Source organism: Neodiprion virginianus, chromosome 3, assembly GCF_021901495.1.
Source record: "Neodiprion virginianus isolate iyNeoVirg1 chromosome 3, iyNeoVirg1.1, whole genome shotgun sequence".
In the NCBI taxonomy this organism is placed as follows: domain Eukaryota; kingdom Metazoa; phylum Arthropoda; class Insecta; order Hymenoptera; family Diprionidae; genus Neodiprion; species Neodiprion virginianus.
Genome location: NC_060879.1, coordinates 25,382,801 through 25,400,202, shown reverse-complemented (window position 1 = coordinate 25,400,202; position 17,402 = coordinate 25,382,801). Strand labels below are relative to the sequence as shown.

Genomic DNA, 17,402 nt, shown 5'->3' with positions numbered 1-17,402 from the left:
TGCCTGGATTGTTTTTACGCTTTGCGAGAATTTTCCTTTCGTATTAACAATATTTACAACAGTTTCGTACACCTACTTTTCGCGCTTTATGTCAGCAAGACGACTGTTGTGAAACTTCTGAAATTCAATTGAAAACTGCATAATGAATACAGCAATTTCGCAGCAAGGTCTGAATACGCTTGAGAGAACTCATCAGAGAACTGCAGGTTGTAGTTCGAGCAGTTCGACCATACAGTTCTGGTTACAAATTTTCGAAATGCATATTTTATTGCTTCACAATCAATCACAATGGTTAGGTACGCTAGATATTTTTCTCACTCGCGTGGCAACGCCCATTCCCCACCACCTTTCGAAATATCAATTGTTAATACATCACGAGATGTGTCCTCGTTATTGATTAAAAAACCGTTGCAACCGAACGAGGAATATTTTATAATGATTCGGAACAATTCTCGCCTGTGCAGTATATGTATAATGTACAGGCGTAGGCAGAGAAAAAAGTGAGAGAGAAAGAAGAAGAAAACGAAGCTGCTCCAGCGAAATTCTGATCAGCGAACTTGGCCTTTGTGTTGACAATAAGTTTTACTCAGGGAAGAATTTCAATTTCAAATTCACTTCTCGCTTCGCGTGATATTATTCATTTTATGGATATTCTCGAAGCTTGAATAATAATATTATATACATACATATACATATGTATATATATGTATAATGGGCTGGTCCTTTATAGGGTTGTATTTTAACTTTTATGCTCCGAGGGACTTAAACGTTTTAAAATTGATAAAAAAAAAAAACAATCCCTGAAAATTTGAGCTCTCTATGTCAACTACAAGTTACGTTATGGTAAAAGGTCCAATCGAATCGGATGCTGTTTGTTTCGTAGTTAGTCGTAGTTTCGTACTTGATAGAATGTTAATCTGATATAAATTAAACTTTGAATGTTAATCAGCATGTGAGCGCTTCTATTTGCGAATCTTACGGATCACGGCTGTTTTGCAGAGCGTTCGACTCTGTACAAATATATGCACTTTTTATTACTGTCGGTATATTTGTCAACGACTTATTAATTTTCAAAGAACGAAATAAGTTTTTCCTGTGTTATTTTCATCAGATATTTCGATCACAAAAAGGACTATCTTAGTGTTGATATGGAGAGCTTAAATTGTTAGGCGATTTTTTTTTTATAATACGAAAGCGTGTGGAGCATAGCCTGGGAGCATAAAAATTTAAACACAACCCTATTAAGGATCACCTTAATGGGCACCTATTGTTACCCATTATCATATGGCGCTATATTCGCTCTACATTGACAAAGGCGGTAATGTAATCTTGTACGATTTTCATCATTTAATTGCGAGGCTCAGCCGTGGGGCAAAGTTCGTCTGATTACGGTAGTAATAAGGTACAGTGCTGGCCGGTTTCACGGCTGACCGAAGCAAAGCTTTACTACTTGCGCGCCACTGATATCCTAGTCGCATGCAGCAGCGGCCGCAGCGTCCCGGGCTTTGACTCAAGGGAATTGGGTTTCTGGTTCGTTCGGACAAGTGATTGCTTCCCCGTTCGATAAACCGGCTTGTGGACGTTGAGATTTGACGAGCAGGGGATAATATTTACACGCCTTGAATGACCGATCTACGGTAACGATCTGTCACGTGTATCGATGCGAAGATGATATCACCCTGTGGACACCTTTCATGTAAGACCCCAATAAACATTGCTGGTAAATAAATCGTAAGAAATTCGTCGAAAAATAACGTTGTATGTAGTTGAATAATCGTTCAGCACATACGTTTTTTCTCGTGAAAAATGTCCGCCCTGATATAGGTTTTTTCGACTGCGCTCATCAACGTTTTCTGTTAGTGATTATGATCCGGATATTCCACGGTTGAAGTAAACGTCGAAATTACGGTTTTCGGAAACGTAATGAAACAAGTATGAAAGAACGTAATTTAAATGTTAACGTAGACGTTTAATATATACCTGTTATAGCCACCATTTTTCGTGGTTCAAACACGTTTAATAAGCGTGTTCATTGGAAAATTTTTTTTATAATAATACACGTACTTAATGTGTGTTGATTTAACGTAAAAACGATATCCGTAAACAATTATTAAACGTTTAATTGAATACACTTAATCGAATATCACGCGGTTCCGATAAACGTGTAACAACCAACTTGAGAATATGTTTTCGGTATAATTTTTCATGTACATACTATATTAATACACAAGCTGTTAAAAGCTTCTTGTATGGTCAATATGGACTTATCTCAGGGGTTAGATGATACAGCAACGCTCACATTCTTAGCTATTTCAGTAATGGTAACTTGCACCAATTAAATGATATTAATTATTTTACATCCACACCTATGTATTCTTATGAGAAATACAGGACAACTAAATGAGATAAAGCACACACCTTTGCGAAACATGATATATATTTATTATAAGGTACTTTCATCCAAGGCAACAGCATACCTCAATCGTACAGATGTACTCACAAGAGTATAGAAGTATAGCAAATAGTAAAATTAAGTAAACATGAACAAACAAAAACTTATATCCGATACAAGAGGTTTGATAACAAATAAAACATGAAACAAAATAATCATACAATGATTATACCCTAACGAGGAAAATTGTTAACTTTCATCTCGGGACTAGGTAAAAAATCACAATCCTGACAAAGTAAAATAATAAAAAGTATTGGCACATTATTTCAACACAGAACACAGATGCTATAGAGGGCGTCTTCTAGGTACGCAGTACGCAAGTTTTAACCAATATTGGACCGCAGTTGGAGTATTAACTTTCCTGATATCACTGCTAATCCGTGAAACTTGACTGAGATGTAATATATACACAGTCTTTTACAAATACCTACATTGCATAGATATACTCACAAGAGTATAGTAGCTATAGCAATTGAATAGTAAACTTGAGTATATATAAATAAACAAAAACTCGTATCCGATACAAGTAGTTTGATAACAAATGAAACATGAAACAAAATAATCATACAATGATTATACCCTAACGAGGAAAATTGTTAACTTTCATCTCGGGACTAGGTAAAAAATCACAATCCTGACAAAGTAAAATAATAAAAAGTATTGGCACATTATTTCAACACAGAACACAGATGCTATAGAGGGCGTCTTCTAGGTACGCAGTACGCAAGTTTTAACCAATATTGGACCGCAGTTGGAGTATTAACTTTCCTGATATCACTGCTAATCCGTGAAACTTGACTGAGATGTAATATATACACAGTCTTTTACAAATACCTACATTGCATAGATATACTCACAAGAGTATAGTAGCTATAGCAATTGAATAGTAAACTTGAGTATATATAAATAAACAAAAACTCGTATCCGATACAAGTAGTTTGATAACAAATGAAACATGAAACAAAATAATCATACAATGGTTACACCTCAATGAGGAAAATCGTTAGCTTTCATCTCGGGACTAGGTAAAAAATCACAATCCTGACAAAGTAAAATAATAAAAAGTATTGGCACATTATTTCAACACAGAACACAGATGCTATAGAGGGCGTCTTCTAGGTACGCAGTACGCAAGTTTTAACCAATATTGGACCGCAGTTGGAGTATTAACTTTCCTGATATCACTGCTAATCCGTGAAACTTGACTGAGATGTAATATATACACAGTCTTTTACAAATACCTACATTGCATAGATATACTCACAAGAGTATAGTAGCTATAGCAAATAGTAAACTTACGTAAATATAAACAAACAAAAACTTGTATCCGATACGAGTACTTTGATAACAAATAAAACATGAAACAAAATAATCATACAATGATTGTACCTCAATGAGGAAAATCGTTATCTTTCATCTACTCCGGACTTGAGTATAGAAGTACAACATACAGTAAACTTAAGTAAATCTAAACAAACAAAAACTTGTATCGGATACGAGTGGTTTGACAACGAATGAAACATAAAACAAACTAATTATATAGTGGATACACCTCAATGAGGAAAATCGTTAGCTTTCTCTTGGGACTTGAAAAAAAATCACAATCCTGGCAGAGTGAGTTAGAAAAAGTATTGACACATTATTTCGAAAGAGAACACAGATACTATTGAAGGCGTCTTTTAGGTACGTAGAAGTATCGCGATCGAGCGAGTTTCAACCAATCTTTAACTGCAGCTGCAATATTCGCTTCCTTGATATCGCTTACTAATTCCTTACCATGGAAAGTAGCTTTAACAGCATCTGAAAAAAGGCAAAGTCACCAAAATGTGACATGAAAACTTTAACTGCAATGAATTTCAACAATACATAAATAAATATTATTAATGTATATCATTTACACTGTACGTACACTTGGTTTGTATATCAATGAAAGTTTTTGTTCTATATTTATTTGAGAGTACCCTATAAGTAAAGTCGAAATTTTTATGGAAATCAAATTATTTTTGAATTACCGTAAATAACTTGCATCACCAGTGTCTTTTGGAAAGCAATTTTATCTCTACCAGCCCAATTGAACTGCATGGCTAATTCGTTTGTTAGTAATGACTTGAGAACAGCCAATACGCATTGACGGCCACTTGTGCCTCCAATAGAGGATAGTTTTTGTGTCTACAAAGAAATTCAGTAGTTACCCATCTCAATCAAGAAGTATCTCGATATTCTGATATGACTTTTTATATGCTGAGACAGATTGTACATCAGATGTATTCCAGATTCTGGAATAATGAGCTCACTCAGACTAAATATTTGAAATAATATCCCCATTCATACTAAATTTTCATAACCGTGCATTCCATAAGCACTACTCACCAGGTATATTCGATGCTCATTCGATTTGAGAAGTTCTTCGAGGTTCGCAAATTCTTCGATTGTTTCAATTGGAAGCGTTGGAAATACCTCTGGCCTTTGTACGCTGTCCACGTTAGTTGCTTGCTGCCTCGATATGATTTTCCTCAGCATGAGTTGATTCTGGTCTACACAAGATTTTATACGTTCCAAATATTGTAGAGCTTTCTCGTCTATGGGCCTCAGTGGATTTCGGGATGCAACTACAGTTGCAGCTTCAGCTACCAAATTCGAGGTTGAGGCTAAAGTTTGTGACGTTGATAGGTCATATTCAGTTATCGACCTTGTCAAACTGTGGGCTGAAGGGCGAGCTGTCTCATTTACAGAAACGATAACAGGTGATGCATTGGATATGTTGAAATTCTGTCGTGGGTTCAAAGTGGGATGGTGTGTTGGTGGAGAATTTTCATCAACTGATGATGTATCATCTGCAGTATCTGAAGACGTCTCACGTTGACGCTTTACCTTCTTTTTTTTGTTCTTCTTGGATTTCTTTGTATGTTTACGCTTTTTGGATATATTTTCACGTACGACAGCTTCATCATTGCCCTCTTCATCTTCATCATTGCTCTGCGACTCTCTTTCATAACAATGCCCTGTGGATTTCTTACTAATGGTGTAAACTGTGCCATCTTCCTCGGATGTACCGTGTTCTATGATGTGCGTCATCGTCTTTTGTAGTGCGTCGAAGCTTTCTGTTCAGGAAATATCAGTTATGAAATACATTGGTATATATATTATTAATTAAGAAATATCATCTTAACAACACACCGCAGTGAAGAACAGTAACACCAAATGTGATACAAAAGACATGATACGAAATCGATAATTGATGGTCAATTAGAGATGAGCATGACACAAAATTGAAATGAATATCATGTTGCTCGTTTTATGTGCCTTATAAATCATGCAACATATTGAACAAAATTAATTTAACAGCCTGAGACATGTAATTGTGTTTCATATATTCATTTTGAAAACAAATATCATGCAATTTTTGATGAATGACTCACTATATACATATATATACACGAACATAAATTATGTACTTATCAGTATTATATTAATATCACTGTGAATATGAATGAATGAATAATATCAAATCAAAGAAGTAAGGAATATGGCATCAAGGATCAGTACTAGTGAATAAGTGTAAGCAATCACCTCCAGTATGCAGAACGTTGTGAACAGGATACTTGGGCCATGTTTTCTGATATATTGCCTTTGATTTGACTAATTTTAGGAAATGCTCCTCATTCTTCGTGCGTGGCCAGTAGCAGATGGTATTATTATCCACCAGCCACAAAACTGGCACTAATGCACATTCTCGCTTCTCGCCAACCACGAATTCAACAATGGCATACATCGTTTTACTGCCCTGAATACAAGTGTTGAAAGTATAAAATTTTATGTTTGGTGTTATAATCAGCTATGATTTGTAAGTGATGAGATCCACGACCTTTCATATTAACTGATTGTTAAATTTGATTAATGTATTAGAAATGATGAATTTTTGTAGAACACGGGCTAAATCAGAAAAAGCTAACTTTTGGATTATCATTGCTTATATTCTTTCGTGTAATATCGGGATAACAGTAAAGCCATCTTTAAATGGAAAACAAATGCATTTGTAGGATATCTCACTTACAGAAAAAGACTTTGCACGATTAAAGCTTCTGACAAAAAAAATTCCCAGTTTCGACGATTTTATAGGTTTTTTGTAAAAATCCCGCTTATATTTGAAAGGAGTACCCACTATTCTGTAGTCTCCATGAATATTAACAATCGATTTTACAACGAGTATTTCTTTACCACAGACCACTATATTATCCGGCTGTTTTATTGATATTTTGAATCTGCTAGTTTGCAATGACTGACATTCCTGCGAGTTGATTGGAGATTTGAATTTGGCAACATATTGTTTTTGGGATCTAGTCTTACGTACGCAATTCAGTTCTGCGAGTCGATTACCTAATTGCTGCAGTGGATACCGTTTTGACCGAATAAGACGCTTCAAATGGCCTAAATAATTTTCATATACAAAGCAACTGTATTCCTCTAGTGGGCCAAACCGTTTAACATCATCTATTACGTGCAGCAGAGAATGAACATTGTATACGACAAAGTGAGGTCCGTATAACTTAGCACCCTGAGCGACAAATTTTTTCAGTAACGCTTTCGCGATTTTACCGAACTTTGAAAACAACTTTGCATTTGACAGTATGTATACAGCGACAGACAACGACAGAAAATGCTTATACTTTTTTGAGCTTAGCACGTCTCGCACAAGAACCGGTCCGGAATATAACACGAAAAAGCGAAATTCTGTTGCTTTCCATCTTTTCAATTCTTTCAATTCTCGGGGCTTCCGAGGAAACTCCGCAGGAACATATAGAGCCAACTTTTTTATCAAACGTTCAAGAATCGATATAACTTGCTTGGATAATTTACTATCACGTGAACCCTCGACCCAATATTTGAGAATCAGTCTTTTTACAACTCCCAAATAGAATAAGTGCATGGGATCTAAAACAAATTGCGTCACTAGCCCTAGGTATAAACGTAAGAGAGGTGAGCGTCCTTTTATATGACGATTGTGTTTACGCGGCGAAAAAAAGTGACGATCTTTTCGCCTCCGAAATTTCTTACCAACAGGATAACAGAGCTTATTGCCAATACGAATAGCACATATCTTACATCTCTCACAAGCAGTCTTACCGGAATGACCTAAGCACATTTTCAACATAGATCTTGCAGGAGCATCGCACGCAAAAAGACGAACTTGCAAGACGTATTTTTTACCATTAAATTCAAATCCATTTTCGGTTAAATGTAATGTCTCTTGAATAAAATTTTCCAAATACAAAGATAACGGCATAGGTTTACTCATCCCATAAAAAACGGCAATTACAAACGGACTATCGTCGATCAAATTGACACTACGTCCCAAAATCGGCCAGAAAGACGTTCCGCTACCTTTGAAAACAGGAATACCATCGATATTAAAATCGACTTGCAATACATTTACAGGCTGTATTTCATTTTTAAGACCTCCTTCAAGTTTGCTCTTCAAACCATTCTTTAATCCGAAATAACACATTTCACCGTTTTCAAGATGTAACGTACTGGTGCAAGCTGGTGTTTGAAGGAGAGTTCTCGCAGTTATTGGTAAAACAGAGTGCATTGGTTTTAATAACACAAGCAATTGATCTATTGCGGTATGCGTAATGTTATTCATACATGCCCAGGTTCGTAAATTTTGAACAAAATCGCATTCATTATTACAACGTGATTCGTCACTTTCACAGCTCGAAACATTTTCAGAACTAAGTAATGATAATCCAACGCTTTCATTGTCACTAAAATAGCTATCTGACTCTACACTACTGTGATCATGATCCACGGTTTTTCTATTATCGTTATTTTCAACAACGCGAACAACATTATAATCATGACAAATAGCTGCACGTTCAGCTTCTTCGGTATACATAGCATTCCTATCCAAAAGGGTTTCATGAGATTCCGATGTTAAAATGTGTTTTTTCGCGATGTCATTGTTCGAGAGATGAAGAAACGCTCTATTTATATTTTCGGCTTTTTTCCGACGCAACTGTCTTTTGCTTAAGACTTTCAAATCAAGAGGCATATTGTTATATAATGATCTGTACTTACATACACCAAACTAAATTTTTACGTTAAAATGTACCAGTCAGTCTTGTATTACATCCACTTATATTTGTGCGCCCCTGTGAACAATAGAAAGAAAAGAACGTTAATAATCAGCCTTCAGAAAATTCACCATACTTTTAGGCTGACAATGAACTCATTGTACAATCACATATATCTACAATCTACATATAATATCCCAATAATTCAACCAAAGTTCTATATATATATATTCAATAACCGGTTACACAATGGTAGTAAAGTCGTGTGAATAAATTAAATTCAATTTTACATCGAAAAGATGTTTGCACAATGACGAATTCAACGGCATTAAAACGTTTATGAAACCCTCAACAGTGTTTATTTATCCGGTAATTAATCCTCCGTCTGTACACCGTCTGTACACTGGGTCTTTGAGGAAACTGTAGAAATTATGATCCTAAATTTCTCATGCATTTTTGGGAATATTACAATTTCGATGAACAAAAATTTTCAATCCCGACAACTTTTAGATAATGTATAGTAGACATACTTTGAGAGGTAACCCCAAATTTGTTCTGATTTTGCAAAATCCTGAAACATATGGAAAATCTGGCTGTTCCATAAAAGACCCCGTGCACAGACGGAAAGTGGGAAAAATAAGTTAATCGTAGGGTTAATTGCGTAATCCCGATAAAGATAAACCTCCCTAATCAGGGCAATTTCATTCTTTTGGTATGTCAATTTTTTTCAAGAAAACTTTCTAACATCTGAATATGAAAATTATTTGACATTTCACTAGAGATGTGAAACACTATCTCTGAAATTTTTTGGGAGAATTTCAAGAAACGTAAAGCACTGAAAGAGTTTGAGGTCAGCGAATCGAACTTGAAAGCATTACAGTATTGTAAAAAAAAAAAAAAAAAAGCGGCTACCACACCATATCACGTTCATTGCTGAGTATTTACGTATAATATACGCAAATTTGATTAATGTAGAACCCAATAAACACATGTACGTTGAATAGACGTTTAAGAAACGTGACCGCTGTGGAACTGAAGTGGATGTCGATAAATTATTCGTGTCCCACACATCACTTAAATAAACGTATCTGTATATACGTAGAAAACACGTGAATATATGCCGGTGAATTCCGCATTGGACGCGGAATAGGCGTATAATTCACGGAAATTGTACGAATTTCATGAACTACAAGAATCCCGTATAACAGGCGGATATCGTACCTGAAAATACATAGTATTTAACACCTGTATTCTAGGTAGAATAATCTTTATGTGCCATTTCAACGTTCTCTCAACGTGTCTTGACAGGTCTATTATACATATATCATTTCAACCACTGTGTGTTTATTGGGAAAAGATGCAGCCACTAAATGATCGTTTATTCGTACATGATACGTATGTGTTAGCGATCTATTTCACTGGATAACCTTATAAAAGAAAAACGATGCCTGCACAAGTAACAGTGAAGCTAACAATAAATATCTGCGGCTTCTATTTGCAATCAGTATATATTCCATACCATACACATGCTTCTTATAGCATTATCTACAAGCAATTCTATTGTGCCTACATCCTTTCGGCGACGTTCAAAAGCAAGTACGACGCAATCACAAAGTATTTGTTTCTTCTTTTTATTGTCAGGTTATTTACGCCTGCATTGTCATTTTCGTCTGTATTGAATCATCGTGATAAATTTTTCCAAATAGAAAATACATTTGTACTTACCAGCTTATGAAGGCTCACACAACACGGACGCGCACTGACTGACCTCGGAAGTTGGTCAAATTAGACTGATTCACTGATCGCGTGAGCTGAGAGCCTTCGCGAACGGTGGTGGGGGGGGCATTCTGGCGCGTCGTCCTCGGCTCTCAGCGTGCAGGAACCGTACGAGTTACAACACGCTGACCTAGCGAGCCAATCAGAGGCAGAAGAAGAGGCGCGAGTATTTTACGCTAGGACATTCTCGATTCTTCGCGACCGCTTGTCGTTTGATACATGCGCTCATTATACGTATATGTAACATCCATGGTACACGAGCTTCATCTACGGCCACTCGCTTTCCTAGCATGGGTTATTCCAATATATACATTATGGTATAGGAAAACGTATGTTTTACAATTAATAAAGACGCCGCGAAGGGATGCACTTATATGCTCAACTACGTAATTTCTTGGTGACCTTTGTAAAAAAATCTGTTCATCGATTTTTCAACTTTTTTTCCTATGTTGGGGAATTAACAATAACACAAGGAAAAGAATTTGAAAAAATGGAGGTAACATATTGTTCTACTTTACAATATTACGTAGAATAAAATTATCACTTCTAGTGTTATGTCACCTGAATTTTTTCATATTTTTGATGATACTTACTAGTTTATCGAATGAAAAAAAAGATTGGAAATCGAATGACCAGTTGTTTACAAAATTTAAGGTAATCAGAAAAACGTGCTGAGGAGGATAACAAAACGTTGAATTTTAGTCACTGCTAACATGAGAAAAACTTGAATATAATGATTATAGTTCCAAATTCAAACATCGCAATATGTAAGTAAATGATGTAAAAGTTGATTCCTGCCCTCACTATGTTGAAAAGGGTAGTATTCTTGGATATGAAGGTCAGAAAGGTACGAAACAAATCTTGTTTACGTTTCGGCCCGAGTAGGTATATAATTCTGTGTATCGATATGACAAGTCTATGTACGACGTAATTTTCACGTATTACATGTGATCAGTAGATCAAAAGTGTATTGACTTAATTATTAAACAATTAATGAGAACATATTGGCAAGGTATGGTAACTATACGAAACGTTAAACTTGTGTTACTGGTGAAGGAATAAAATATGTATATTAGCTGTTCATGAGACTAGAAATATAATGGATTTTACCACACGTTTATACTACGGATCTCGCTTACCACAATAAAACGTTGATGATGGAACGCAGAAATTTTGTATTTTAATACCTACAAATATACCGATTTTTAACGAATTTAAATTGACAATTGAGCTAGTAAACAAAACGTTGATTATTAGTCTAGAAACCGTTGTTTAAATGTTGTAGAAAAGCAGTGAATGAAACGTTAAACTTGTGTTACCGGTGAAGGAATAAAACATGTATATTAACTGTTCATAAGACTAGAAATATAAACGGTTTTACCACACGTTTATACTACGAATCTCGCTTACCACAACAAAACGTTGACGATGAAACGTAGAAAATTTGTATTTTAATATCTATAAATATACCGGTTTTTAACGAATTTAAATTAGCAATTGAACTAGTAAACAAAACGTTGATTATTAGTCTAGAAACCGTTGTTTAAATGTACGTGTAATGAAAATCGTATAATATTTGTGGAGAGACAACGATTAATATTTTACTGAAAAATTACCGTATATCGAACACGGTAATATTTTCTACCTATACCATAATTATACGACCTTAACGTTTCTTCAACCACATTTTAACCGGCTCATGTTTACTGGGACACGTCCGATGACAATCGGAAATATTACCTATCGTTCTCACCGATGACTGATTGTATAAGTATGTCTTTCAGACGTCCAGTTTTTTTCATACAAACGCCAAGATCGATAGATTTAAAAAAAATATTAGGCAGATAGAGGGACTGATGCGGTTCTAAGTTACTGCAGAAATGCTCTGAGTCACTGTATTGACGGTCCAATTTACCATGGAGAAGAGTTTTAGTTACAAAAATTGAAGTAACGTCAGCATAAAAAGCAAGCCAGTTATCAAAGTGGTAAATGCAACGGGCATTTTTTTTCCACTCGCACAAATTTTAACGCAGTTTCCCGGCTGAATCCTATTCTGGCATTGAACGGCACCATGAACTTGTAGTTTGTTTTTTTACTTTGGTTTTTTGATTATCTCTAAATCATTGAAAATATGAAATTATCGAAAATGAAAACTACGGAGAAAATACTAATACTATAATTTCTTTCTTTTCGCTGCACGAATGTCATCGAAAAACGATTCCATGTCACAAATGTCACTTTTAGACTCTGAAATCTACGCGTTTTAGTGAGGTAATTAAAAAGCTAAGCTACACTTTGAACTTTAAACTAAGTTCTAAGTTTTATTCGAACTTGAAACTTGAGCCAAGAAACTTGCACTGAATTTTAAACTGTATTATTAGCTTTGCTAAATTCAAACTTCAAGATTCAAGGACTTCACAAGTCAAGTTACTTTGAACTCCAAGTTAATTAGCGAACGTTGCTATCTGAGCTCCTCGATAAATCGCGTGTCTAATGGCACATGGTCACAAACACCGTTGTACGATCCTTTGCCACCAAAAACGTGACTCTATGACCGAAGATATTTTTTTGTAAAACGAAAAATGGAGTAATGAGTGGAACAATATTGTTGAAATATAAATTCATCGGGATAAGAAATCGCGGCATAAAGTTTTCAGTTGAGCCATTCCCGTGACACTTCGTATTGGCTGTTGTGGTTCGAATTTTGACTTGGCTAATAGCCAGCACTTTTTGTCGTCGACTGTGCTACCGTGAAAGCATTTCTCAATGTTTCGCAATGAGCTTTGTAAGAAGTTGCCGGGAAGGCACTGAGAGGAAGGAAAGAATCTTCGGAAATCCTTAAAACCTCCAGGCTCGAATGCAGTCGACGAACTAGAACAGAATCCACCACCGAATACGCGGTTCTGTTGGCAGACCGGTGGCTGGAAGCCGGAAGTGAACAAAACCCGGGGATGCGACGCACAATAGTTTTCGAATCAATGCCGCCATCCAACCGTGCCGTTCTCCTATACTTGCCTATAATCAACCCGGTTTCCTAAGCTTTCCGCTAAGTGACGGTATTGAAAGCCCGGAGCTTTTCTGAGCTCGTAACCTAATTGAACCAAGAAATCAACTCAACCGATGTGCGATAAGTAACCAGGGGTGATGGTGCTTTTTGTAAAGCTGTTATCATTGATTGTATCACTCGGTCTGCGTACTCGAAATGCGGATGTTTTTTTTTTTTCGCAACTGCGGAATCCGACGACGTTATTCAGGGGTTTTTCATCGGACTCATCGCCATACGTCATATCGTAGAATAGCCATTGTCAGATATGTTCAAGCAATCGAGCAAAGCTTTCGACGTATAATATTACCACGGTAAATCTCGCTATCTTCTCAGCTGACTCGCGTATAAGTAAAGTGCTGAAAGCTCGATTCTGAAGCACTCAAATTTCATTGACTTGAGTAGGCTCAAGTGAAACGAGACGAGACGAGACGAGACGAGAGTTGGCGATACGAGAAAGAGATTCTCCAGAAGTAAATAAGGATAAGGGAGAACGGTGCATATCTTAAGCATGAACATCGGTGAGTCGAAAATTGAAAGCCGAGAGTAATATGTGTTGCGGATGTTTTTCCTCTCTCTATTTCTCTCGTGAAATTTGAAACGTGATGGAAAGTGGTGTGCGATTTCCTGAGAAATTGAGATGAAAATTGGGCGGTATCGCTGCGAGACCCGGTTTGGAATTCTCTTCTCTTGAAACTCGATTCCGATATACATTCGTCGTGAAATCACTCGTGCATATTTTCGAGTGAAGCAATTTCATCGGCACGTTCCGAAACCGCGACGTCCATATATGCGGCCCTCTATGAGCTGGCAAACTTCACATTTACGGACGATGTGTGCGGCGCAGTGGCAGGATGAATCGGGATGGTGTCGCAGTGCAGTAACCAGTCATGTCTCGTGACGCAACTGCTCAAACTAGTAACACTAGTTACATACCGAGAAGTTGGTGACTGGGGGCCATCCGATCCACATTCGCTTGTAAATTGTACCTCAGGAAAATTGACTGGAGAGAACTCGGCGCGAGATAATCCCTCTGGATTTACCTGCGATCACACGTTTCTGATGAGGGAGGAAAGAAAAGTGATTAAAAACGGCTGAAAGTTCTTACCGGGGATGAAAAGGACATTTTTATTCGATTACATTATCAACTTGCGGTACCGTGAAGCCTTCAGCTTTTTGCAACATTATCACCGCCGAGACGAGGCCTGGTTCTTTGCTCTTGCCCAGTGATTCGTTACGCCGGTTAAGTCGGCGTTCTGCATGCGTCATCGATCATTTGCTTCATCCTTGCAACTTGTGGGAGATAAATTTCCCCCGAGTATCACACGCCCACGGTTTTTAGACCCCGGAACAGCAAAGCGTTTCGGGCCGTACTGGTAACTGGTGCAGTAAATAGAAACAGACTTTCATTCCATTAGGAGGCGACCCTTATGAGTGATTCTAACTCCGAAGACTGCAGGGGCAACTGGTGTCTATTACGATACTCGTTTATTACCGAGTCTATAGTTGGGTAACTTACCGTGAAAGCTCATTCAAAATTGTAGGTATGTAGGTAGTTGTCATGCCGGATTACGGTCTCTCATTTTAGGGACGGTCCTTTGGGGGTTGAACACCATTTGACCATCCCGAATGACAGAGAAAGAGTTTTCGGGCAAGCTGGCAATTTGCCTTGACTGAGGAAGACCCGATTAGTTGAGCAGATTTACTCCGGTGGTGAAGAATGTGAAAACAAAGGGGTAAAATGTGCACGAGGACATTCTTCATCTCCCGAAGAAAGTTTTTGTTCATTTCATTTTGATTGTAAACGTTTTCGAAGATAGGAATGAAGTTTTTGGTGACGAGTCGGTTCGGGGCGACTCTGTGCTTGGCGGAGGCGTAAAGTTGACTCGAACGAGACCCCAAAAGTATTTTAAGGGAATTAAGATATTATCGGATATTCGTAAACGCGATTAAAGGGGATATGCTCGTGTTTCCGTGCCGATGAAATATGGACCGGTGATAAATCAACGTCAGGCAAAAAATCGTTCGGTTGGCACTTAAATATGCGGGACGAAATTAAAACTCACCACCGGCAAACGGATACGTGTAACTGAAATTTTACGGCGTTCAGAAATTTGAAATGCGTAATATGCGTTGCTTCGTCGTCCTACCAGCGCGAAAAATCCTGTCCAGACTCCTCCGTGAAATTACGTTGCACGCAGTTTCAACATCGAAAACTGCGGAGTCTGCGGATTGGCGAATTTCCAGAAGTAAAAATAACGATCCCAATTAAAAAATCACTCATGCTGACACCGGATGCTGAACATCAATTTGCGACAACCTTCGCGACTCTTGCATCCATTCTAGAGTTAATAACGCCAATTTACTGCTTTCAGAAACCTTTTTCACTTTTGTCTAATGGTGGGTAAAAAAATTGTTTTGCTATGTAAAATGTACAGGTTTTGCCGTAAAGATAAAAACGGCAATTATCGTCACCAGAAATTGATGCCGAGCGCTACTTCCACCTGCATCCTGAATCCTTGCATTATTAAATTTCACGTCACTGTCGCTCAGTTTTAACGGACGTCAATCGAAACTTGATTAATATGAATTCTTTGCCTCTGTTGCAGTCGTCTTTCGACGAATTCTACCCGCGAGTGCTTAAAGCTATTGTGAATTTCTTTACTTGAAATTATCCTAAATGAATTGTATAATTGTTTGAAAAAGTGATTCAAATTTGATTCATTCAGTTGGCATTGAGTTTACGCTCCTTGCTTACGTGCCAATTTACAAACCTTAAAGCCACGTGGATTGTTTCACTTGTTCAGCCTACAACAATATCGTTATGGAATTCGTTTTCTAAACTCCGTTTCTGTAATTGATTTGCCACTTTGGATTTTGTGGATTTATAATATCAGGGCAAAACCAGTCTTCCCCTTTCTGCTTGGAGATTATTGCGTCAACTTTCTCCGAGTATGTTATTATACATGGATTATGAATACGTGCATCGCGGGTTAATGCTGCCTTTAATCTTTTACATCTCTGGGATTCAGGCTTCAATAAATATATTCCTTTCGTAAAACTTGGTCCCAATTGATGGAAAACAGAATCTTGGTTTTATTTTCATTTCATCGAAATGAACGAAGACAAATATTTTTCTCTCATTCAACTGGCAGTTTTCGTAGCCCGCTTCCACGCCTCTCCCGTTTTATGTTTTACTTCCTCTCTTATGGAAGAAAATTTTCGAGGACGTTCAAAATCGATTTATATAAACCGTCTATGGAAGATGATGACTTGGATGATGCCTTTCAAATTCGATGTACCTACAGTTTCAACGCGAAGCCTTCCGCAATTGTAGAATGATTTTGAACGCGATGTGAAGTCAAAAACTTCTCCAAGTTGCCGCACATGCCATTAACCCAAACTTTTCAAACTTTTTATCAAGAGTGCAATGCAGCACTCGTTAATCGTGCCAGAGTTACAATATATTCGGGTTAGTTTTCTGAATTCACAAACGTGTCAACTGGAAGGTAAAAATTAATCATGCCAATGATTTATAAAAAGCATGCGAAAGTTTGTGCAACGCGAATAAAAAGTATGTGAAAGGGAGTGAAACCTCATTTTATTCATGCCCCTTTCGGCGCGTATGAAAAGCTTCGGCCAGCAGATGACATAATGTTCCAGAACCTTTGACAGCTCAAACGTCCCTTTGAAATTTTTTTACTCACGTACATATAATGTAGGTGGATGCGCCACCGAAAAAGTACATATTGAACGAGGTTATAACGAGTTGTCCTGAAAATCACAAATTTATTAGACTCCTTTGTGTCTGAAAAGCCGGGAGATTTCGGTGGGGAACGTCAGCTGGGTCCTCGACGGGGTTAAAGTGGGAAAACAATGGAAGGGTAAAGGTCAATATCTTGAAAAGGGATGAATGGAGTGTGAGAGTGACAGCGCGAGCGGGAGAAAAGCTCCCTGTAAACACTCGGGATGCGCGATGCAGGTATAAGACTTCTTCCACCCATAAGAAGCGCATTAGTGACTCTTCGGGAAGTTTCGGCTATCAATACTTTGGGAA

General features: G+C 37.4%; 1 protein-coding gene across 1 annotated transcript; it reads right to left on the bottom strand.

Moving 5' to 3' along the window:
* Positions 1 to 3,703: 3,703 nt before the first annotated feature.
* LOC124299504 (uncharacterized) lies at positions 3,704 to 10,259 on the bottom strand. Its single transcript, XM_046752758.1, has 5 exons — positions 10,252 to 10,259; positions 6,023 to 6,236; positions 4,823 to 5,553; positions 4,465 to 4,621; positions 3,704 to 4,252 (listed from the first exon to the last, which is right to left on the bottom strand). The coding sequence occupies exons 2-5, from the start codon at positions 6,222 to 6,224 to the stop codon at positions 4,116 to 4,118; spliced, it is 1,227 nt and encodes a 408-aa protein (XP_046608714.1). The 5' UTR covers positions 6,225 to 6,236; positions 10,252 to 10,259; the 3' UTR covers positions 3,704 to 4,115.
* Between the last annotated feature and the right edge of the window lie 7,143 nt (positions 10,260 to 17,402).

Excerpts from the sequence above, each read along its gene's own strand:
- LOC124299504 (XM_046752758.1), bottom strand. The coding sequence starts at position 6,224 with ATGTATGCCATTGTTGAATTCGTGGTTGGCGAGAAGCGAGAATGTGCA. Across the intron at positions 5,554-6,022 it reads CAACGTTCTGCATACTGGAG|AAAGCTTCGACGCACTACAA; the intron begins GTGATTGCTTAC and ends TTTCCTGAACAG. Across the intron at positions 4,622-4,822 it reads ATGAGCATCGAATATACCTG|ACACAAAAACTATCCTCTAT; the intron begins GTGAGTAGTGCT and ends ATTTCTTTGTAG.